The sequence below is a fragment of the Chamaea fasciata genome, unplaced genomic scaffold (genome assembly GCF_029207755.1).
Source record: "Chamaea fasciata isolate MVZ Bird 193981 ecotype frontalis unplaced genomic scaffold, bChaFas1.0.hap1 SCAF_10, whole genome shotgun sequence".
NCBI lineage: Eukaryota > Metazoa > Chordata > Aves > Passeriformes > Sylviidae > Chamaea > Chamaea fasciata.
Window position 1 is genome coordinate 11,455,430 of NW_027094095.1, and position 23,985 is coordinate 11,479,414.

The following is a 23,985-nucleotide window of genomic DNA, read 5'->3' on the forward strand; positions in this document are numbered from 1 at the left end:
ACCCGTTCCGTACAGCCAGGGGGCTCGGGGACTGCCGCCGTCCCACCCGGTGCCACCCGTTCTGTACGGGCAACCTCAGTCTGGCTCCTGCAGTTACACCGCACTGCCCTGAACAGCCAAAGCACGAGTGCAAAGGGGAGGAAAAAATGGGTGGGAAAAGGATTAAAGTAACACACGATGGCTGTGATGCTTAGGCGGTGTTGGCACTCCAAGGAGCACCAGGGGAAGAAATAAAAACAGGGTGCTGGAAGCAATGGGTGTATATATACACACATGAAAGACCCACTGATAATAAAACACAGGAAACCATCTAAACCCAGAAGCAATGAGAAAGCTGGCTACAAGATAACTGAACCGGGTTGCTGATACAATTTTACTTTTACAGAACCTACTCGCATTTAGTTCCTGGGGCAAACTTAGTATAGAACTGTTGCTTGGTTTCATGGTTGTTGAACACAGTATTGCAAAGTCCCTCAGCGGAATGTCAGCTGGTCCACAGGTACTAATGGAGAAACTAAATTTTCAGTACTGTTTACAAACAAAACTTGCAGAGATGTTCTTCAGAAAGTCCAGGAGAGTATACTGAGGACATGGAGAAACATTCCCAGTGGAAGATTTTATTTATTTATTTAAGCAAGATATTTTCAGAGGCTCATCTGCCACTGAAGGTTTTTTTCTTGCCAGCAAGACCAAGGACTACTGCCCTTGAAAAAGGGTTCTAGAGTACTTTTACTAGGTACTACAGTAATTCAAGCACACAATAGTCTGCATTTCAAAATAAAGATGAGATAAAAAGGAGACTTTTTAAAAAACTGTACATTTTTTTTTAAAAAAATGCAATATACAAGGCAACATTGAGTATTTATTTGGAATCATACTTTTCTTGTAATTTATTGTAACTATAAATATGCCTTTATTACCTCTTAGAATTATTTTTGTTCTGTTTTTTAATAATGTCCATAATATTATCTCCTGTTACAAGGCTATTCTGTAACTGTTTAAGTCTCTGTTGTTCCCTTCTCTTCTGGTCATGCAGATATGGGGAATTAAGCAGCTGTGGGGGAAGAATGGTGCCTGTGGGTTTTACTCTCTTCACAATATCCCAAAAGAGCTTCTTGCTGTTGTTATTGATAAAAGTAATTGCAGTTCCACTGTGACCCAATCTCCCTGCTCTTCCAACCTGAAAAAGCATAAATTCAATTTAAGTTAGCAAGATTAAATGGAAGTTCTTCAAACGCTCTTATAACTTTATTTTTTGTTGTTCTTACAAAACAGCAAGTAAACCTAAGTGACAGGGCCAAATCTCTCTCATCCTCTAAGCACAAAGGTACTTACAACAAAATTCCTGAATTCAGGATATGTAGATCTGAAGCTGTAGCTGAAATGCATTTAAAATTGTGACCTGTTTATAGGACACACCAGAAGTCTGATATTGATACTGAGATAAGGAGGTCCAGACTATGGGCAAAGGTTTACAGTAAATCTGATCCAAACAAAAGGTTTGAAAAAATACTCTAGAGATACCAAATACTTACACTTCATATCAAGTACAATATGTGCCAGCATGGCCACAAAAATGCCCTTTACTTTCAATGTCCTAGTAACTTTAAATTATTTACCAATATTATATGAGATGCCTGAACAAATTAGAAAAGAATCTACAAAGACTCTCTATTTGGGAACAGCTAACATGTTAATATTGGTATAGTTTGGATGCTAGGAAAGACCATTTTTCTTTACTTAATATATGCTTGAAACTTTAGCAGAAAGATCATTAAAAACAGAGGGGAATACTGCATTTAATGACACAGGCTACTTGAGGAGTTCAAGACAGTGGATAACTTCCAGAGGTCCTCCTCAGCTGTTTGGAATGAGATTTACTTTAAAGTCAGATCAAGGTTCCCTCAAGTCCTTGTTTGAAGTGTCTGAAGCACAAAGGTCCCATCACCCCTCTGGCCTCTTCCACTGCCTGACTCCCCCTCTCTGTGAAAATCCTTTCTCCCTGCTAGGGGGCCACAATTCCCCGTGCAGGAAGTTACAACTGCTGGCTCTTGTCCTCTCCCCGGGCATCTTCAAGGAGAGTCTGGCTCTGTCTCCTGTGTAATCACCCGAATGGAAGAGAGCAATTTAAGTCTCTAGTGCAGCCCAGACAAGCCCAGTTGCCTCAGCCTGCCCTGAAGTGTCACGTGTGCCAGCCCCCTGACTTCACCTGGACTGCCTCCAGTTTGCTGCCTTTTCCCACAGCTGATGTTCTCAGACCTGCACACAGTAGCATTGTGTCTTCCTCATGCCACAAAGAGGGCAAGAATGAGTTCTCTTGATGTGCCAGCTAAACTGAGGCTGAGGACTGTGCACACAAATGTGCAACTCACAGATCGTCTTTTTTAAAGCAGGAAATCCGCAAAAAAAAAGTATCAGAGGAGATGCTTGACTAGAAAGAGGGGAAGAAATCAAGCTCATGACTGCTTTCCTAACTATTAATACATATCCCACACTGTGGATGAGCTGCACCTGCAACAGGGGCATTTGGCCTTTCTTCACACAATAAAAAAGTGGTAAACTTTGTTTTCTATAGACACAAAATGATACAAGAGTACAAAACAGGAAGAACACTGCAAAAGTAAGTGATTTAAAGACACTCTTCTAGGTTTTAGTAACTTATTTAGGAAATAATAGGAACAGTATTCTAGATTTGAGTCATTCACATAGAATACTTACAGAAGAGATATCCAGCACTATTTTTTCCTTTCCTATTAAAAAATATTCTGAAGAGGAAAATGATCTTTCTGTTTACATTCAAATTTCCATAGGTGGATGTCATATTTCAATATACTTCTCAAAGCATAAGCAATTTATTTATTTACCTGGTGTACATATTCATCCATACTTGAAGGCATATCAAAATTCACCACCAGTTTGACATTGACAAGGTCAAGCCCTCGTCCAAGGACTCCAGTACTTACTATAACTTCATACTTCTCTTGAAGTAATCCCTGGCAAGGAAGAAACAAACCACGATTAATTCTTTTTTCCTTATTTGTATTTTGAACCTCCCCAAGCATAGGTTAACAGCTAGTTATTTGGTGTAAGAACACACCCAGTGGGATTATTCTATTGTAGAAGAGAGAATGGCTCCCTGTATGCTTGATTTAAACAGGAATATAATTCAGAGAGATAACCAAAGAGATAAATCCCACAATTTTATTTCCAAAATTATCAGTTACAGTTAAATGCTTATTTAAATTCCTATTTCAAATAATCTGGGAAACAGTCTCTGTATTTATCTACATTTAAAATAGGATTATTATCTACAGTTTTGCTTAGTCCTGTTGGTCTCACATCTCCCCCAGCAATGCCTCAGGTATTACTGCAGAAAACAGTCAATTATGACTTCAGTCATTCAAATGAAGCCACATTTTAAAAAAAAAGCCATTTGAAATCTACCAAAACAGCCCCAACTTGAGCAGGCACAAACCTGTAATATGTCTGTTCTTTCCACCTGAGACTTTTCAGAATGCATAGCTGTGCACTGCAATCCTGTAATCTTATGAACAGCATCGCTCAACAGATCTGCTCCTAGTTTACAGTCCACAAATACCAACACTGGAGGCTTGAAGAGCTTCTCATCCTGTAAAATTAAACAGTTTGTTTAAAAAGGGATTACAACCACTGGCTGTTCATCATCAGCATGGATTCAATTTCTCCTGATCATGAGATGAGAACCTGACAGAGCTGTGGAAAGACATGAATCATTTTATAAATTGCTCTTATGAGAAAAATATTACACTTACATTTAGTATTTCAAACAGTTTTTTCTTTTTAGATGGTTCCTCTACCCACAAGATAATTTGCCGGACATTGGAACACGGCAGATTCTTCTCTCCAACTGTTATTCTGACAAAATTGTGCAGAAGTTGATTTGCCAAGTGCTCAATGCCCAGTGGAATTGTGGCTGACACCAGTATGGTTTGGTGATCATGAGAGATGTCTTCCAAAATATCCAACACTTGCTGCTGGAAACCCATTTTTAGCATGGTATCCACCTAAATGAAAAATATTAGATTTGTACCACATTTTTTCCATGAACAGCAGGACCCTGAACTTAAACTGACAGAAGAACCATAATGTAACATGTAACAACCTAAATGCAGGAGTATTTACAGTCAGAAGAAAAGCTAAGTGAGAAAATTAAAAACAAATGGATCACACTGGTCCAACAGTATTATCTTGTCAGGTACCTCAATCTTTACAGCAACAGAACATGTGTTGTTCAAACACATTTCAAATGGCGTCAAAAAATAAAACTGTCTCCTAAGAAGTATATTGTACTTTTATAACAAACACTCTGTATGTTTAGTAAGTGAGACTAGCCACCCACAGTACTCTTCCAGGACCTCTGTGTAGATAATAGAGCTCTGATAAATAAAAACTTACTTCATCCACCACTACAATTTTTATGCTATGTAGTTGAACAGAACTTTGCTTTAAAATCTCAAGAAGTCTTCCAGGTGTTGCTATTATCACCTGAAAAAAAAAAAGAGGAAAAAACCCCACAGGAGTAAGAAATTCCATGAAAGGACAGAGGACCATCCTAGAAAAAACATAAAATTCCATCACATACATAACAATGGCAGTAATAAGTGAAGTTACTTGCATTCAAGTGAGTCATAAAACTTCTAGAAAACTTATAGATTATGATGCCCTCAGAGGAAATGGACCTTTTAAAACGCTAATGGAGGTGTCTACATTAAAAGCAATAAAAACTACATGAAAAACAAACTACTTTTCCCTCTGAATTACAATTCCTTTTGTAAAATACTGGCATATTTCAGTCTTTGAAACCAGCAATACCACACATGAAACTCTGTAAAAACAAACCAATAATAAGCCATTAGATATTTAACCAGCAGCAAAAAAGTTTTTTAAAACTTGTGCAACTGTAAAATTTTCAGGAGGTAACAAATATTCCAGTAGTTTAGACTTAGGAGAAAGCCATCATCGTGTGTTCATAGGTGTCACATTTCTCTTTCGCGTGAGGGGTCTCACCTTGACGCTCTGGCGGAGGCGGTGCAGCTGCGGGGGCAGGGGCAAACCCCCCACCAGCAGCACCGTCCTCATGTTGGGTAAGGCGGCCATCAGCTCCTTGGCCTGCCTCTCCAGCTGGATTGCCAGCTCCCGCGTCGGTGCCAAAATAAGAGCACACGGAGTTTCCGTCTAGAGAGCAGAGGGAAAATCTGGTTAATGTGGAAGTGCTTTATTATTTAGATAAAAAAGCTTTCAAATTTCCTCCAGTAATCTTCTACATTAAAAATGAGAATTATTTTAAGCAGTAAAATGAAATTACTTCTCGATATATACCTGAACTTGTACAGTACACTGAAGATGAAGAACGGGAAAGATTGTGGACAGATGCATTTTTCATTGAAACTCCAAGTTCGCACGTTACTATAAACATGTATCTGTCTTGCAGACTTGATGATAATCAGACAGAGAAACTACAGGAGTGCATACCCCTATTCTTACCTACTTCTACATAATACTTTCGTTCTTAAACTAGAGTGTAGGAATTGCTAGAGTACTTTAAAGAATAAAAGAGTTACTTCAATTGTTCATTTGAAAAAAATCACACACATTTGTGTGTACATACATTCTATAAAGGTATCTAAACAGTGCAAAGCATCACGAGATTCATGTCCAGAATTCTCTAATATATTTCTAAGTATCTCTTTTTGAATAAAACCTGTAAAGCAAAAAAGATCTCTGAACCACTCACAAGGTACAGAATACTATTTGCCATTGCTTCTAATCATACAGTCATGGCTTTACAAAGCAGAAGTTTTCTTAATTCTTTTTCCCACTTTATAAAAGTGAACGTAACTAGAGGATTTCAGAATTTTTTTAACCCAAATTCATGTAATTATTTGACAGTCAACGAAATATATTCCAAGAGAAATTACTCTATGAAGTCTACAAACTCCAACAAATCTCTTTGAGCCATTTGATATACGAAGATACAGGAAGAACTTAGAGAGGGCCTGGAATTATTTTCACTTCCTATTTTAAGTAATTTAGGAAGTTTACCACTGAATTTAATTAACTTTCTCAACAAGGAGGAACAGTGTAATAGGTAATATTGACAGAGTTGTTTCATGTCCTGACCGAAGTGAAAAAACACTCAATTTCATTAAAAATAATCAGCACCTCCCCCCTCCAAGAACCAAACACTTCATCAATCAAAAGTCCAATAAATCACTGAATGTTAATGAAAAACACTGCAATCACATTCTCCATTACACTGGGAATCCAACAGACAAAACTGCAAACTGCTGTCTTTAACGATCTGAAGTTTCATTACCTCTTTCAAAACCCTCATAATAACAGGAAGCAGGAAAGCTGCTGTTTTTCCAGAGCCTGTGTCAGCACTAGCCAGAACATCCCTCCCTAACAGTCCAACAGGGATCATTTGCATTTGGATGGGAGTTGGCACTTCATAGCCACAATTCTTTAAATTTTTGTTTAAAGTTTCAGGAAAACTACAGTGTTCGAACTCTACAATAGGTCTTGGAACTTGCTGGCCCTGGACAGCAATACCCAGCTGGAGTTTAAGGTTCTCAACCTGCTCATCTTGCAAACCTAAAATAAAGGAATGATCTTTGTAGAAATAAGGTGTATCAAGCAGGTGAGCTTCTGCTTGAGAATCTGTGGCTTGATCTGATGTTAGCTGCTTTTCCTTTGCTTGAGTTAGTAGAAGGTGTTTGGCTTTACATTCCAAACTACAAACATCTTCATCTGTTTTGTCGCAGATATACTCCCCATAGCGGCCACACACCACACACACAGGTTCTCCAGGCTCCGCCCACCGCTGGGATTTGCTGAAGGATTTGATGGGTTCTTCCAAAGAGCCATCATCCTCGGTATTTTGGCTGTCCTTTCCCAAAGGTACATGAGCAACACCAAGGTCTGCAGCTGCAGGTTCTGTGTGTTCTTGCACAATTTCACTTGAATTGTCTGTTGAAACAGAGGTTTCTGTTCCAACTGACTTACAGTCCTGGAACTCTGTGGTCTCCTCTAGCAAAGATCCTCCAGAAGACAGTTTATTTTTCTTAGCTGTACAACTTTTGTCCTCATCAGCAGCCCTCTTGACTTTAACAGATCGTGGTAAAAACATGCTTCAGTACACTAGAAAGGAAATGGTTACAGTTGTTAGAAACTACTACTATTGAAAAAGATACACTTTACTGTTACCACAAAAAAAAAAAAAAAAAAGAAAAAAAAAGTCTAGCAAATAGTGGTAAACAGAGAAACCAACTCTCAATCTCTGAAAAGATCTAGAATTTGCCTTGTTTAAAAATTATCTCGATCATAACAACGTCAATGCAAATGTCAAGAAGTATTTTAAAATAGCAGTGGAAGCATGGAGCGATATAGAGATCTATCTACAGTTAATTGTCAGTATTAGGCCTCTGCAGCTAAGTAAAAACTTCACTTCTCACTGTGTGGAAATTTATCCATTTTGCAAGTCAGTTGTATTTAAATCCTTGGAGAATTCCCCTCCTTCTAAGATGAAACGACAGATGCAAGCATCCCTTTAAGCAATGGGAAAAACACAACCAACCTAAACCAAATAAAACAATCAGTTTTGGAAAGGATGTCAAATTCATTACAGGATCCATCCAAAATCACTCCTTTTGTTTTTCTTTTTAAAGTCCACTTAAAATTAAAAGGCTGAAAACTTTTGAGACTTGTTTAGAGTCCAGCTCTGCTTGTTCACGGTGTCCACAAACAAGCAAAGACTTACACGATCAATTTGACAAATATACACCGTAATACAAGACAAAGTAGGTGCTCAAAAATAACCATCTTTTATACTCTGAAACTTTCGGTGTTTATCTCCGAAAGCATCAGATATGCTCACCAGTCGCTTGCTATAGTACAATCAGTAAAAAAGTAAACAAAATACGGCAATTTTATTCGGAATAAATTGTACAGCGCCTACCAGTCTCTACGAACTTCTTCTCAGGCGAGTCTTTTACAAACACACCAAGCTCTGTCTGCGCGCACAGACAGCCGTTTGTGTAACCAGCGGCGAGGTCAGGCAGCAGCTCGGGCCCGCGCAGCTCCGCGGGCACACCGCGGGCGCCGCTGCTCCGCCGCGCTCCCGGACCACAAGCCAAATATCACCGGTCAATTGTTCGCGCCTAACGAGAACCTCCCACAACGAGCCTCCGCAAGCTCAGCAGCCCCTCGGGCCAGGGCAGCGCTCACAGAGCGCAGGGCTGCCGGACGCGCTGCTCGGGAGGGGACCCCGGAAAGCATGAAAGCCTCTCCCGGCCCCGCTCTCCGCCAAGAGCCGCCCACCCCACGGGAGAAGGAGGCGGCGCGGGGCCTTTTCTGCCCGACAGCCGCGCCCGCCGCCGCAGGCGGAGTCCGGCCCCGGCCCCGGCCCCGGCCCCGGCCCCGGCCCCGGCCCCGGCCCCGGCCCCGGCCCCGGCCCCGGCCCCCGCCTCACGAACCGCCGCCGCCGGGCCGCGCGCCGCCTCCCGCACAAAATGGCGGCGGCCGCTCCCGCCCACAGCCCCGGCGGGCCGGGCCGGGCCGGGCCGGGTCTGCGCGGCTACCGGGGCTGCTGCCCCTGGGCCCGCCTGCGTTGGGCGGCCGCAGGCGCGCTTGTTACCCCCTAAAATCGCATTCGTTGCCCAGTGTGCAACAAGGCAATAATTACACACTCGAGAGAGACACTGATTATTTATCTCAAGAGTTTTGCAAGCCTGGGTGCGTGGTGGTATTCCACAAATCAAGCACGCCGTTCATCAAAACTTTTTAGTATTTATACATTCTAGTCGACAAAGAAATGAGTGTGCATTGGCTACAAGTTACATGGTTCTCTTATTTATCAGAGTTCTACTGTCGTTAACGATCCCCTCACTTCTCGTGCTAATTAGTCTGCATGCTCAGCCTTTCTCTTTTGGGTTCGTGGGCCAGGAGTCGCTGGTCGTGATCTCCCCCTGCCACTATTACCTTTTTCCCAACCAGAGCTTCTTCACGACATCAAGGCCTGTCACAGGTGGTGTCACTGTGTCTGTACAGATCCTGGGTTGGAGCACACGCAGGAGGACCAGAGTATTCCCAAAATAAAAGGATACCTTATGACCATGAATGATTTGGTGCCTGGCAAAGATATCCTGCAGGGAGCGCTCTGGGTTGATGTACTCCCAGGCATTGCAGATCCCCTAACCCTTACCTCCTCCTGCTACTCCAACATTAATCCCATTAACCCGAAAGCATCCACATCGATGGGGAATCCCATTTCTGCCTCATCACTTTTGTTGCTGACTTCCACCACCACTATTTCTTGCTGAAGAGGAAATCATAGATCCTAACAGCCCCTTTGGAAGTACAATTTAATGGCAGTTCAGAGGAGCCAGTGAGAGGAGGGTAAAAACACAGACATAGAGCTGGGCGCTTTCAAGCAGCTGCCTACTGCATGCTATAACATTGAAGTCCAGTCACACATAAAACATGGTCTATCTTAAAGTATTCTGCATTCCTCTGCAGCAGTTTGCTACAAGAGTAGCAATACAAAGTGCAAATAGGGGAGTTTGGTCTCTCTGGGATTTTTAATTGACTGCTAGGATTGAAAAGATTATTGAACATTTGGAAAGTGGGCATCACTAGACTGAAAAAATGTCAGGCACTTTCCACCCACACTCCATACATTCCTGTGAAAATCCCCACCTTTCTCTGATTCAGCCTCTGTCATTCCCCTTTGTTTGCACTAACTTTCTTTCCTTCGTTGTCCCTCCCTAACAGAAGCAAATTTCCTTTTCTTAGTTCCAAGGTCATTTCCTGGAATTCAAAACATCATTTGCTAAACAAAGACCAGTATTTCAACAATATTTAATATGATATGTTTCATACCCTATGCAGTCAATGCACCAAAATGCAAACATCCTATATGTTTCAGCTTTTTCTATTTTTTTTTTCAGTGTGAAACAGCAGCAAGAAAAAACAAAGTTACTTGGTCGGAAATTCTCATCTTGAGTGAGAAAGACTACAGTAGAGATTGAAAAAGGTTTTCAGAGGCATGAAAGGGCTTCCATGCAAGAAACAACTATGTAGACTCAACAGTCTGAAAAAGAGATGACTAATAACAGGTAACAATAGAGCTACTGTACCTTGAGTGGCTCATAAAGGCTGGACAGCTACTGATAGTTCATTATTTCTTCCAACAAAAATTGTAACATGCTTTATAAGAAGCACTCACCTCTGAAAAAGTAGTGCAAGCTCCCACTGAATGTAGTAGATTATTCTTTATTTACATGAAGAAGTTAATTAGTATAGATGTAACAAAACCTCTTCTGAAACAGATATTGTACTTTGTGAGCTCACTAAATAAATATTTTTTTCTGGAATAAAGCACAAACATTCTAGTTCATTCACTTGCCTAAGTTTTCTTTCAGAATGATGAAATATGTAAGAGTAAGAAGAGCCTTGGTGAATTTAATTCACATCCTCTCAAATCTTGATGCTGCTAATCAGATCTGAGGTGAATGGCGTTTTAATAAGATTTCTGAATTCCAATTTTTGTACCTTTTAGAGTGCATGAAATGTAGCAGACAAGATGCTCTCAGATATGCTACAGAGGGGTTTGTCTTCATGTTTTTCCTCCTAAAAACTAGTCGGTTCAAGCACTGGCTGAATAAAGGTGGATTTAAGTCCTGCTAGAAAACCATGAGCAATTATGGACAGTAATTTTTGCTCGTTCTGGACAATTAATCTGGGAGTGTCATAAAGGAAAATTTTAAGGTTTCCAGGGCAGTAGGGTAGCATTTGTATTTTGTACGATTACATTGTTATTTGATTGAGTTGGTAAAACACCAAGACTTTACAATATTCCCATCTTGCCTACACTCGTGTACAGTAGCTGCTCAGAAAGGTATCACATGTGGTTACTAGAAACCGCTGCACAAATATAGTCCTTATATAATGAAAGTGTCTCTTCAGAGTAACTTCTAAAGTCAATATTAGGAGCTACTGAAACATAAGAACACACACACAACCCCACACGTACAAAAGGACCAATGCATACTGACAGATTTACTACATAAATACTAAAGCAACAGATTATTTCAACTTTTTGCAAATTTCTGTTAGAAATACAAAGACAGTAATTCGTTAGAATCACAAAGACAGTAACTATTGATTAAAAGTCAAAAGAAATAATGAAAACCATAACAAACAGATTATTAATAGTAAGTATCCCACTTTTTGGTCTATTTTAAATTATATCAAGATTTTTTCATATTCACTCAAGGTTTATATATAAAATATACAGAAAGGATTCCTGCCCTCAGTTTAAAAACAGGCATTTGCCCTATAATGTCTCACAGCCTTTCTTTTGGAGCATGAATCAACCTTTCCCATCACTTGCAAATAATAAATAATTCAGTAAAACAAGACTGGATTAAAGCAGGAGAGTGAAATCCCTCTACTCCCAGGCACAGTAAATCCATAAAAAAGAGGCATTCTGTGTACTAATTCGGAGACAGCATCACAAGCATTGCAGAGAACTGCCTGACTGTACCATCCACCTCAGCTCCCCACAGCAATATCACGCAGAGTGACCCTGTTAATTCTGACCTGAACCAAATCGTCCCAGAACCAAACCTCTGCTCACCTCTGGCAGGCAAGGTCTCCTCAGGTTCCACACAGGGGTTTGAGGAACAGATAAAACCATCCCAAAGGGTAACTGTCCAAAACATTTTAATACAGAGCATTTCAAGTTTCCTTTGTAGCCAAAATATCTTCACACAGTGTCTGAATTTTCCACCTTGAGTGAGCTCCAAGCATATGCAAATCTGTTGAGAATGGACTCAAACTGGAGTCCAACCAGCACCTCGTGCATCACTCCCTCAAGTGGCAAGTGCCAGGACTGACAGATCTGACAATTAAAATGTGTCTAAAATCACATCGACAGGAACAGCTTTGGGTTTTCTTGAAGCTATTATTCTTTTTGATATCTCAGTATGTATCCCAAGTTACATTATTCTAAACTAGGGAATTACAGCTGTTGCTGTTCAATAACATTATAATGAATGAAGAACATTAGGTTTATGAAGATGTCAATTAGAGAATAAAAAAATTATTCTCTGGGGTTGTTTTTTTTTTCCAAGTCTGCCACACTTGAATACATATAATTGGAGTTAACAAAATATCCACTCCTGGGGTGGAAAGGAGGGAGAATGTCTTTCCATTCAGGAGGCATGGAAGCCACAGTATGTTTACCTAGGGATCGTGCCTGTGTCTGCTCCACCTGATGCCGTAAAACTAAATATTGTTCTGTTTCTTTAATGTTTGGGGATTTTGAAGCCGCTCAGGAGATTTTTAGGTTGGTACTCAATCGCAGCTCTAACCCAAAGTGTATTTAATGAACAGTTTTTTGATTGAAGGAACCAGTGAGTCAATTACTCCACTGGTTTCTGAATTACAGCTTTCAAGGAACCACACAGGAAAAATCCAGATAATCTAAAAACAAATAATGGTGGCTAACCATTAACTAGACAATTCATATTCATACAAAATGTACTGATTTTGTACAGGTATTGCATGCAGTATACTTATTCTGAGTCCTAGATTTTCCATTTTTGTTTAATCAAAACAGTTTTTGAAAGTAAATCACCAGTAAAAAAAGACTTGAACTAATATTTTTAGGCCGCCTGAACAGTCTCTTTGTTTGAAGAGCCACATTCTAAGGAAACATTGGCTAATATTAAGTCTCTGCAGAAATCCACAGTAAAATTTGAATTTAAAAAATAATCTAATTAAATCTGAATTCTTAAAGCATATTACTGAAGAGGTATAATATTTTTTTTAAAGAAAAAAAACCACAAATAACAGCAATCCTGCCCTGAAGCTTCAGCATTAAATGCCACTAGTCCATAGGGAAATAACTCTATAGGGCGATTAATGAAAAAATTATGAACATAATTAATGTATGTGATTATACGCTCAAATACTGCATATAATATTTACTTTGAAAACTGATGGACTCCCTAATTCAGTATCATCATACTGTTAGCACAGCTGTACACACAACAGTGGCTACAATTACCAACCTTTGTGTACAAGACAGTCTAGCTTCTTACAATTAGAAGGAATGATTTCAGGGTATGAGAATCATTTAAACTAATTTAAACTTACAAACCTCTGTTAGGTCTCTGAGACTTAGAGAACAAGGATTTGATCAAAAGATTGCAAACACAATTACCAGATTCCAGGGACTTCAGTGGGCAGCAAACTATAACCCAGATTGTTAGAGAATTCAGGTGGAAATTAACAGGATTAAATAAATCTTCAAATGTAATGTAATTAGAATTAAGAATTAAAAATTCTCTCCTTTTGTGTTAATCTCTTTCTGTTTCTGAGAGGATATATTTGTGTTCCAGTTAATAAGTCTGTTTGGAGGCAAGAGTTTGGCATCTATCCTAACAGTAAGAAAACATTCACACAACATGCACTTACTGAACATAAACCATTTTCCCCCCTCCTTTGGGGTCTCATGCAAAAGGATGGGAGAGAAAAAAAGAAATTCCACAAGAGACAACAGGAATCATCAAGTTCCAGCTTGCCAGATGACCTGTGTCCAAAGTGTATTACCACCTGCCCATCAATAAACTCCCATTTCAATCATGTAACTTGAGAAGAAGACCTTTCTAATTAATTAGCAAGTGTGACAAATACAATAGGTACATTGCATTCATAGAGAGTGAAGGAAATATAAAGTTAAAATCCAATACTGTGACAAACTGAAGAAAAGATTTAAGGCATAAACCTTTTGAGTAAATGGCTAATAAATTTTTCTTTTCATCAAAGCTCCAACCAGCACTGCTAGTTTTGGCAGCAGAAACCACTGCAAGAAAGGCCTGGAATACATGCAAGAGAGCTGCTACAAACCAGACTTTTTTATCAGTTCTCTTGTTAAAATCGATGCCAGTATTAACCATTGGGTTTAGCCTTCATGCTTCCCTGCATTACATTTGGTGCTCCTTCTGTCTCTGCATGAAGGATTAATTTGCCCTCACTGAGACCCTCACCAAAAAATCACTAAAGGGCACAGAAAGGCTACAGCTACACTTTCAAAAACCCACTTGCTGCTGCAAGAGTAGAAACCAAACTCGGGGTGTCTTTCTACCAGTACTGGGTTTGCTGGCTGTGCAGCTCCAGGATCCAGGTCTCAAAAGTTTCCTTGATGCCAGCCTTTACCACTGCTCCAAGGGTCTCTTTCTGTTGAGCTCTAGCCTATAGATTTTTGAAGTTCTCAAACATCATCACTCTTTGTGTAAAGAGTATTAAATACAGTCCTAATAGTGTAATTAAAAAATACACCTTGTGGATATTTTTTTTAAAACAACTTATACTGCAGGGCTCAGATATTAATTTTACAGACCTGTGGCACACCTGGCACTAATTTCACTAGCACAGGACTTTGTCAGGTGCTAAAAAAGACATTGTGTGTGACTGCTAAACAAAATAGAGGATACAAGACCTGTGGTTTAGTTTATAAAAAAAAAATTACAACTGTGGTTAGAAGTTCTTCTGAAAGGATTGTAATGCAACATAAATGTATGGTCACCAAGAAGGCCATTTATTCATGACGTTTTTTAACAAAAAGTTAAATGCCAGATGGCTTTAGTTTTGAAAAGCAAAACACTTTTTTAAATTGCACAGTCAAGGATCACAGACTGCTAAAGTGAGACCAGCAGGTTTGTCCTTCTGAAACTGTTACTTTCCTAAACTTTGTTTCTTGTGAGAACATGCAGACAATGCATTAGCTCCGCTTGATAAAGCACAATGGCTATTCAAAAACAAAAGCAAACCTGAAAAATGCAACATATTTCTCACTATCATCCTTGAATGGCTGCTCCCCATGCTTTTTATTAGGAAGATTCAAAGATGCCAGTAACCTTACAGCTGGTGACTGCAATAGCAGAGGGTAATAAGACAGAAGTAATGAATGCCTCCTTGTTAAGCAATGTTGTTTGTGCTGTTCCAAGAGAGATCTGCCAAGAACTTTTCATGCAAACCTTATTTTTCTGGGATCTGAAACTTGGCGGCAAAAAATTCCAGCATGATACCCAGTTCAAAAGAATTCAGATTACACATTTTAAAATACATTTTTGAGTTTTGTAATAAATGAAATTTACATGAAATAAGGTAAACACTTTAGCACTTCATGTATTTTTTGGTTGCTTTATTGAAAGAAAATTTGTGGTTATCAAGTTTGAACTGAAGATCATTTTATGTTTTCTAACTCTTGGGTACTAAATAAGTCTGGAGTACTGCAGTGTGAAAGGAAACTTTGTGCTGTATGGTCAAGATTTCATGGATGTGTATTTCCTTTTTAAGGAAGACTGTATGAAATACATATGAAACACTCCTTATTCTATCTGCCAAACAATTCAGTTGAATAAATCTGTGCTAATTCTTAATACAACTCAGCTGACCTGGGTATAATGCCACGTTGTGAAAAGAAATGGCTATTTAACATTTAGCCCAGAATTTCAATGTGAGATTTTGTCAGGTTGTTTTGGTTGTTGTTTTTTGAACAAATTATTCAAAGCTTTGAGCCACACAAATGTCCAATTTCAGTGTACCCATTTCTTTTTTGCCTCTTGACCCATTACAACCAGGTCATTTTGTAGAGTTCCTGGCCAAAGCAACATTCCTTCCTGTGGCAACTAGCAAGATTTACAGAAAATAGATTTCAGGCACAGAACAGATTTCAGCCCAAGGTAAGGAAGCTTTCTATCAAGTAATAGCTAGGTGTCAAGAAACAAGAAGGCTACAATAGTTGCCTGCGTAGTGGAAAGAAAGTGGTGGCTTAGGGTTCCACCTATGAGGAATAAACCTCTCAGCAATTCAAAACTAAAGGAGATAATAAAAACATATAAATATCATAAATATCAATACATTATAAACTTTTCTTAATATATATGGTGAGGTCATTTCAAAGGAAACACTAGAAGAAACAGGGCCAGAAAAAAAACCAAGGGACAGAGCATCTTAAAAAAGTTTCTGCTTATTTTCCTGACTAACTTGTGTTTTCTCACCTAGATTGCATTATCCCCCAAAATATCTTTACCTACCTTACAGTTAAAGACAAATCAAAACTACAGATGTCTATGAAACCACAGTTCCTCTGAGACTATTTGCAATTCAGCTGACATGCTGGGTGTATAAAGACATTGCCATTCTTGGAGAGTTTGCATGAGCTGGAACTTTGAGCAAAAAGGCAAGGCTGCCAAAAGCTTCTGTCTTACTGACACTGTCTGCTCTGCAAGGAGCCACAAAGGGAGTCAGTGGTTACAAGAGGGTGTTTGGCCTATGAAGAATGACATGTCATCCTTCAGTGATTAAAGAGCCAGCAGAAGCACAGACACACCATCTCCATTCAGAAGGCTCCTCCTTGCTGATACACAAGGAACCTGTTCTCTAGCAGCAGTGAGGATATTTCTGTGGGACTGGGCTCTCTTAAATAACAAAATCAGAACAATGTAGTAATCAAAGCCTTTTTTTGTTACCATTAGCATAGTCTTACAACATCTAAAACTTACATTATTCTCACTCTGAACTAAAATGGTTCATCAGTTTGTTCAGCATTTGCACCTTGTCTTTGACTAGAAGTCTTATGACGTGCTACAACATAAACAGCATGTGGTTTGGGCTTTTTTTCTGTTTCTACTGAACTATTCCATCTCCGGTTCATCTCTTTAGCCAAAAAAGTCAAGTAGTATTCCTAATTATACCAGCACAATACCATTTAAGACCTTGCTGGTAAAAGAGAATAAAGCACAGCAGCGTGCCCTCTACCTTGAACACACTTTCTTACTGAGACTGTTTTTGCTTCCCCAGCACTTTTGGTGACCATAACTTACTGCTTTTCTCCCTTCTGAAAGTGCAGACCACCAGCTGTAACAGACTTTCAAGTACCCATTTCAACAGTTTCCCAATGCATAGCAAAATACTCACTCATCTGAACAAGCTGGATCTGTATCACACACTGGCACGTTGCAGTGAAATCTGTTCTGTTGCCCTACATTCTCCAATCTGGCAATTGCTTCATTTCTGTTAAGAACAAATAAAAAGGGAGGAAAGAGTTTGACACAAACACAGAGACTTGTCAGATCAAAGGGAATAGGTAGAAACCCCAGCAAGTTTCCCTCCTTGTATAGAATCTCCAGGTGTTACTTTCTTTGTTTCATATAATGACCCCCTTGATTCAACACAGTGCGTGCTAGCATCCTCTCCCCCACGCTGATTCTCCACTCCTTTAGTAAATTACCATCCCTAACAACTGAACTGTGGCTGTCAAAACAAACCCTGTACTGTGGGGGACACTCTGTGCTGAAGTGGGAGTCCCAGGGGAACTTTGTCTGTCTCAGACTGCTTCCAGGCCAGTGGCCATCACAGCTGAGAGGCCACTGAACAGCAAGGTCAGGGCCTTCTTCCTTCATCCATATCCAACTACACTGGTGATCAAAGAGAGATTTGTTTTCAACACCCACCAAGACGATGCATATTTCTCTTCTTTGTGCCAACAAGTGGAACCGTGACTGCTCCCTGCCCAGGTGAGATAGCAGAGATAACACTCCAGGCTTTAACAGAGACGTGTATATTACAGAGCAGAATACCACAGGAGGATAGAATAACCGGGGAGATGTGTCAACTTTTGTACTTAATTTCTCTTTTGAAACTTTCTTTCAAGAAAGAAACCACCCAGGTTTTTCTTTCTTCAAGTACAAATAAATGGCATGACACCTTCAATCCAGAAAACCAATTATATATACACTTACATTTAATCACGTCTGTAGCACCAGTGATTTCAAATGGGAGCAACACATAGGATTAACCTAAACTTAAAAAAAATCCTTGTTGGAGCCAAGATTTTATTGCTAAATATATATATACACATTTGGTTTAAGGCTAGTATTAAAATAATTGTTGTTCTTTCCAGGTTTCTAATATATATTAAAATTGAGGGAGTATTTAAATCAAATTGTTCTGTACATGGCTTAAACATCCCATACATTTTTCTATCTTGAATATGTTTACAAATGAATCATAAGGCAAACACCCTGTGTAAAGGTACTCAGATAGTATTATAAAGAAATTAAGTTATTCCAAAAGGGAATTAAATGTAACAGAGTTCTATACACTCAGGTTGTGATGACCTTACTATGCAAGCAAAAATGGTTACAATAAAAATTTTTGATATACACTTTCCACAGCTGATTTTTAAACAGTTACCAGCTATATACACCTGCTCCCTAAAGTAATTAAAAAATTCCTCAATAACATGCAATTGCTCAGTAGTTTAAGGGAAATGGCAACTTCCTAAAAGTATCAGTGAAAATTTGAATTATGATGTTTCAAAGACATTAAAAAAAACACCAAAACAAACTTCATTGGATAGTCTTCTATGCTATTCCCTTGCTTCCCCTTCCTCATTCATCTTTACTACCACCCTTCTGAAAAAAAACGAATTTCACTGCAATGAAATGATACCAGAAATTGACTGTTCAAACAGCCAATTAGCACTCTCTGCTCTTTACTACTGCTCTCCTTCAAACACACATGAGCTTCAGTGAAAATTGGAAGCAGGGCCAAAACATGGGAAACTGAAGTCTATTCATGCTCTTCTAATAAATGATGTATATGCTCAAAACAAATGAGCTTTTATGAATGTTCAGATCTTTCTGCACATGTGGAAGCAGCACGAAAAAAAAGCCAGTCACAGCACGAAGAAGGGCACAATTCTGTATTCACTCTCATTCAGACTTAGTGAAAAACTCTTACTAACTGATTTAAACTTCTTTTACCTGAATGTACACTTTGAACACTAGAGTCATGCCCATTTTCCTCTAAACTGGGATGCAAATAAAGCATTACTTAACAACAATAACATGTTGCTTTATTTTTGTCCAAAGTATTTTTCTGAATGCAAATTTCCCATCATACATCTATTTCACAGTGCAACTAAGCCATTTAAAGATTATATTCATTAAAAATCACCCTCAGAATTTTCCTTAGAAAACACGTTCAGGCACTGGGTGGTCAAAAAGGTATAGTGCAGATCTTTCACTTAATGAAAGAGGGTAGGATCTTTTCTATATGTTTTAAGGTTTATAGTAAAAATACAAGTTATAGCAGGGTGTTTTTTTCTTCACAGACAACCTGGCAATGGTGGAATGTCAAGAAGAAGAAAGCCCTGGAATTGGGGAGTATTGCACAGCATATGCGGGAAGACAGCTCATCTGAAACCCCCTAGAACAAGAGCAATTCCACCAGATGGGAAGAACAAAAAAGAAGGCAGCGTGGAAATCAGATTTTAAAAATTAGAAGCAAGTTTTAAAATCTCAGAAGACACCAAAGTAACCAGAGAAAAAGACAAAGCAAACCAACCAGGCCTGAATGCTGAGGGACATTAGAGGTTTTGCCACAGATCTGTTGCCTGGTTGGTGACCCAGTGGAACTGGGGCGGGGAGGTGGGGGTGGCGGGGGGGGGAAGATGCACTTTTTTTTTTCCCCCTTTGCAGAGCTACATTAGGTCAAAGCCAAGCTGAGGAAATGAAATCAGTAGCGTGCAAGTATTAAGAGAAATGACTGTTAGGTAGCACACTTGATTCTCATTGAGCACCTTTTTGGTTGTGCAGATTTCAGTAGCAGTAATGAGCTAAAGTAGCTATTACTCCAATTGTTCTTCTTTTAGTTTTAATTGTATCAAAAATCACAGATGATTCAAGTAAAATGTCATACAAACTTCTATTTTCCCCTTGGCTCATAACTACTAGAATGTATAAAGTTGGTAAACTGTTCTCTTCCCTCAGCACTTTCTGATTACAAATTAATCAAAGAATTTAAAAGACAGTAATTATGTAACTGTTCTTGTACTTTTGTATCATCCTGAAACAGGAAGAACACATTCCCTTCCAGAATCATGCTCTGAGAAAACTCCCAGCTTGCAGAAACTACATATATGCAGGTTAATAACAATGGCAAAGAACTTTAATCATTCAGACAATCATTCCCTTGATTATCATAGAATAGCCTGGGTTGGATGGGACCTTAAAGATCACCTAGTTTTTAGAAAAGTGGTTTTCAGAGCTGCCAGCTCTGGTCAGTTTCTTTGTCCCTAAGGACAGTTTCCCAGGGAATCTCATTCACCAACTCCTAAACAACTGGAAATTTGTTCTTTCAAATTTCAGGGTCCTGATTTAGCTCCTTGCCAGTCTCACAATCCTCACAAAGTCCCCCAGGGAGTGGTCACTGCAGTCCAGGCTGCCACCAATCCTAACCTCTCTGATAAGCTCATCTGCATTGGCAAGCACCAGCTGCCATAATCCTTCTCTTCTGGTTGGTTCATGCAATGCCTGTACCAGAAAAATGTCTCTATACACTCCAGGACTCTCCTACATTGTTTATAGCCAGCTGGATTGCTATTTAAAAATATAATTTTTTAATTCTTACAGTTTTACCACCACCTATAAAGAAATATATTTAATAAAACACCGTGGTTTAAGAGGCTGGAATATCAATAATTCCATTTCATAAGTCATCCTTAGGCTGCAATAACCTCACGTATGTAACACAAAACCTGTTAGCACATTCCTCAGGGGTCCCACTGGGACATGACTGGTTCTTGGTTTGTACATTGACAGTCTGACAGCACCACATCAAGTCGTGCATGAAGCCTCACTGCAGAGGTTACAGGCCACAGGGTGCACCCTCCCCTCAGCCAAACCGCTTCTGTCATGAGTGATATCCTCTAAACTCAGGAAAACAGATGGGATCATCTTAATTAGGCAAATTTGATAACAGCAATTAAAGATAATATGCCCATGGTGTTATTCCAAGTCTCTTTCCAACCTCAAAACTGAAGCATTACTCAGCAGAATAGTTGCTGTGAACTGCTGTGTTTGTGGATTTGCCCCAATACGACCAGCTAATCTGAAGTGGGGATGTTTTTACTATCCTCCAGAGGTAGCCTGATAAGCTGGCTGCTCAGCAGCACCCAGTCTGGCTACAGACAGCACCACTGCAAAAACAGCCATGGTATTTCTAATTTAAAACATTTTACTTCGCCTTTATCATCAAGTATAGTGAAGGAAGAAACTATGCATGAAATGTTATTCCAGATTGAACACTGTGATCTAGTGCTAGCCTGAAATTAGTCTACAGGCTCCTACTCTACACATAGCCTCTGCAGAAGCTAAGTGAATCTTAAAACAAGTGGAAAAAAATGTATGAAATTGTTAGTCAGAACTCGCTGCACTATCTCCCAAGGTTAGAACTATTAGCAACAACTGCCACGTACACCATAATTCACAGCTTCATGCTCATATCGGTTCCTGGTGCCTGACACTCGCTACGGGCTTGGTACACCACTGTGAAAATGGCCAGACACATGACAGTGAACAATCAGGCTTATGATGTAACCACAGGATAAAACTAGTCAAATGGGATTCTAATTTGAGGTAGAGGGAGAGGAAAGGAAGACAGAAAGAAGGTAAAAAAAAAAAAAATAAATTGTGAGATGCTTGTTTTAATACTTTGTCTTTCTGCTTGGAATTAACGCTAAAGTATAAGACACTGTGCAGCAGAAAGATTGCATACAGAAATATTACCACTCTTTAAAATATTTCAAGACGTGTAAACTGGATCAGAGCAGAAAGGGATGACTTCTCACTCAGTTTTCCTGTTTATTTACTCTGAGCAATTAGAGCAGATTTTCATAATTTTCCATGTTGTTGTTGATATCTTTGACAATGCAATAAGCAAGATGACATTTGGTATGTTTGCAAAAGTAGAAGAACTGGCACAGGAACTCCAGCAACTGGTGGTGATGTCTTCTTTGGCACTTACTTATATTAGATTTTATATTCATGCATTCACTTTTAAGAGCACTAAGCAAGTGAAACTCCACTTTGATTGCAGTTAGCACAAGACAGCTTTTTTAGATTTCGTTTGGTGACTCTGAACAGGTTCCATCAGCACAAATCCTGCACCCACAAAAAACTCCAATATAGCTAAATAATGGCCCTACAGTTTTTCTAAACATGTTTTTCTAATTTTGAGGTATTTTCTCAGTCATACAAGAAACAAAAGAATTGGGATATGGAACACAGTTCTTTTTTTTTCCTTCTTAGCTCTAATCCTTTGAGGTTTTAAAGCTTATGAATTTCAGGTGTTTGCCATTAAATATGCAGGAAGAGTTAAAATAATTTTCTATTGGCAATGTAAAAAATAGTTAAAGTAAAGTGAAGTGTCTAATGTAACTTATTTCCAAAGTACGCATAAAATAATTCAGGAAAATGTGCAAATATTAACTGTTGAAAACTAAACATATAGTCTTTTTTAATAGAGAGCATTTTCCAAGTGCATCTGTATGTTAATTCGGTGTTATTATTACTATTTCTGCTGCAGAGGATCTGGGAATGTCAGTCCTTAGCTTGCTAAAGCAAGGATTTCTCAGCTTTTCTCCTCCCCTTCATTCTGCTGAGTACTGCCCACAGCAGCTCCTAGTTTCGTAGCTAGGTATGCACCAGTTATGAGTGGTATGCATGACAGTTTGGGAATCCCATTCCGGGGAGTCTATGGGGAATACTCAGCAACAATTTCTTCAAATGCTGACCTCCACCACCCCTTCATTTACTCATTATTAATAAATACAGATACATGTCAGTAAAACTGTGAAGTACTCTTTAGTGCTGGAAGCACACATAGCCACAAAGCGATGGAAAAATCTCCGTGTGGATCAGCACACAGTCCACTTGAAACACAAAGAAATAACAGTCTGGCCAGAATATTATTTGAGATCTTACAATGTCATTGTTAGACTTTGTCTAGTTATTCTTTAGGGGAAGAAGGGCAGACTTAGACATTACGCCAAACCATATATGTTTTATATATCTGTCTATAGATAGGTACAGATATACATATATACATATACATGCAATAGCAATATATCCACAATAACCTACAATAACTATTGGCAGTCAAAACGTGGAGATTGCTGCCCGCTGGCGCCGCGGGTCACCCGATGACACGGCGCCTCCCGCCAGCCTCCCCTCACCAGCGCGGCCGCACCCTCAGACCCGCACTCGGGAGCCAACCCATCCAGTTCTCCTTGAGTCATTAATCACGCAGTTACTGCTTCCTACCGTGACTAATGCTTCCCTCCGCGCAGCCCACTGCTAAAGTGATTCTGCAAGCTCCCAAAAACAGCCCAGGTACTTGCGAGCAAGACGGGAGATGGTGTCTAGGGCAAATCGCTACTCCTGCTGCTATTACAGTGATTACGTGACCAGGCCCTGAACCATTTCAAGGCTCTGTCGTTTTTCTACCCGAGTATTCTCAAAGTTATATATAGACCCGATTTAAAATACGAGGGACAAATGCACGGGGGGGATGCTCGGCCCGCCTCCACGGCAGCGCCCCGTGCTCCGGCCACCGCGACCCCGGCCCGCCGGGCCCCCCCGCATCCAGGCGGCTCCTCAGCCCCCTTAGAGACGAGACCCCGGGGCTGATCCCGACCCTCCCCGACGACACCGCACGGGCCCGTCCGGCCACGCCGTGGAGAGCGGCGACGCCGGGGCGGGCGGACCCGCGGCCGAGGGACACCGCCCTTTCCCAGGCTTTCCCAGCGCCGCCGGCGCCCCCTGACCGCGGGAAACACTCCCCCCCTTCCCCTCCCGCCGCCGCCGCCGCCGCCGGGGTAAGGCTGGGCCGGGCCGGGCCTGTCCGCGCTCCCGAGGCCGCCCCACCCGAGGCCGGACCCACCTCGAGCGACCCCGCCTGCCGCGGCGCCCGCAGCCCCCGTGGGGAGGGGGCGGCCCGGGCCCGCCCCGGCGCTGCCCCTCGGGCTCCCGCCCCGCCCGGGCGGGGAGGCGCTGGCGGCACATGCGCAGCCGCCTTCGCCCGTCCAGT

The 23,985-nt window shown here is 40.4% G+C and overlaps 1 protein-coding gene across 3 annotated transcripts; it reads right to left on the reverse strand.

Annotated features, from left to right (window-relative positions):
• Nucleotides 1-333: 333 nt before the first annotated feature.
• Nucleotides 334-23,924, reverse strand: DDX59 (DEAD-box helicase 59). 3 transcript variants are annotated; one of them, XM_066192295.1, is made up of 9 exons: nt 23,839-23,924; nt 17,029-17,124; nt 6,356-7,179; nt 5,047-5,214; nt 4,435-4,524; nt 3,792-4,043; nt 3,476-3,628; nt 2,865-2,993; nt 334-1,180 (listed from the first exon to the last, which is right to left on the reverse strand). In XM_066192295.1, the coding sequence occupies exons 3-9, from the start codon at nt 7,166-7,168 to the stop codon at nt 917-919; spliced, it is 1,869 nt and encodes a 622-aa protein (XP_066048392.1). In that variant the 5' UTR covers nt 7,169-7,179; nt 17,029-17,124; nt 23,839-23,924; the 3' UTR covers nt 334-916. The 3 variants fall into 3 exon arrangements, with proteins under 3 accessions (XP_066048392.1, XP_066048393.1, XP_066048394.1); XM_066192296.1 differs by lacking the exon at nt 23,839-23,924 and having other exon boundaries at nt 17,029-17,187; XM_066192297.1 differs by lacking the exons at nt 17,029-17,124; nt 23,839-23,924 and adding an exon at nt 7,997-8,370.
• Nucleotides 23,925-23,985: the final 61 nt, after the last annotated feature.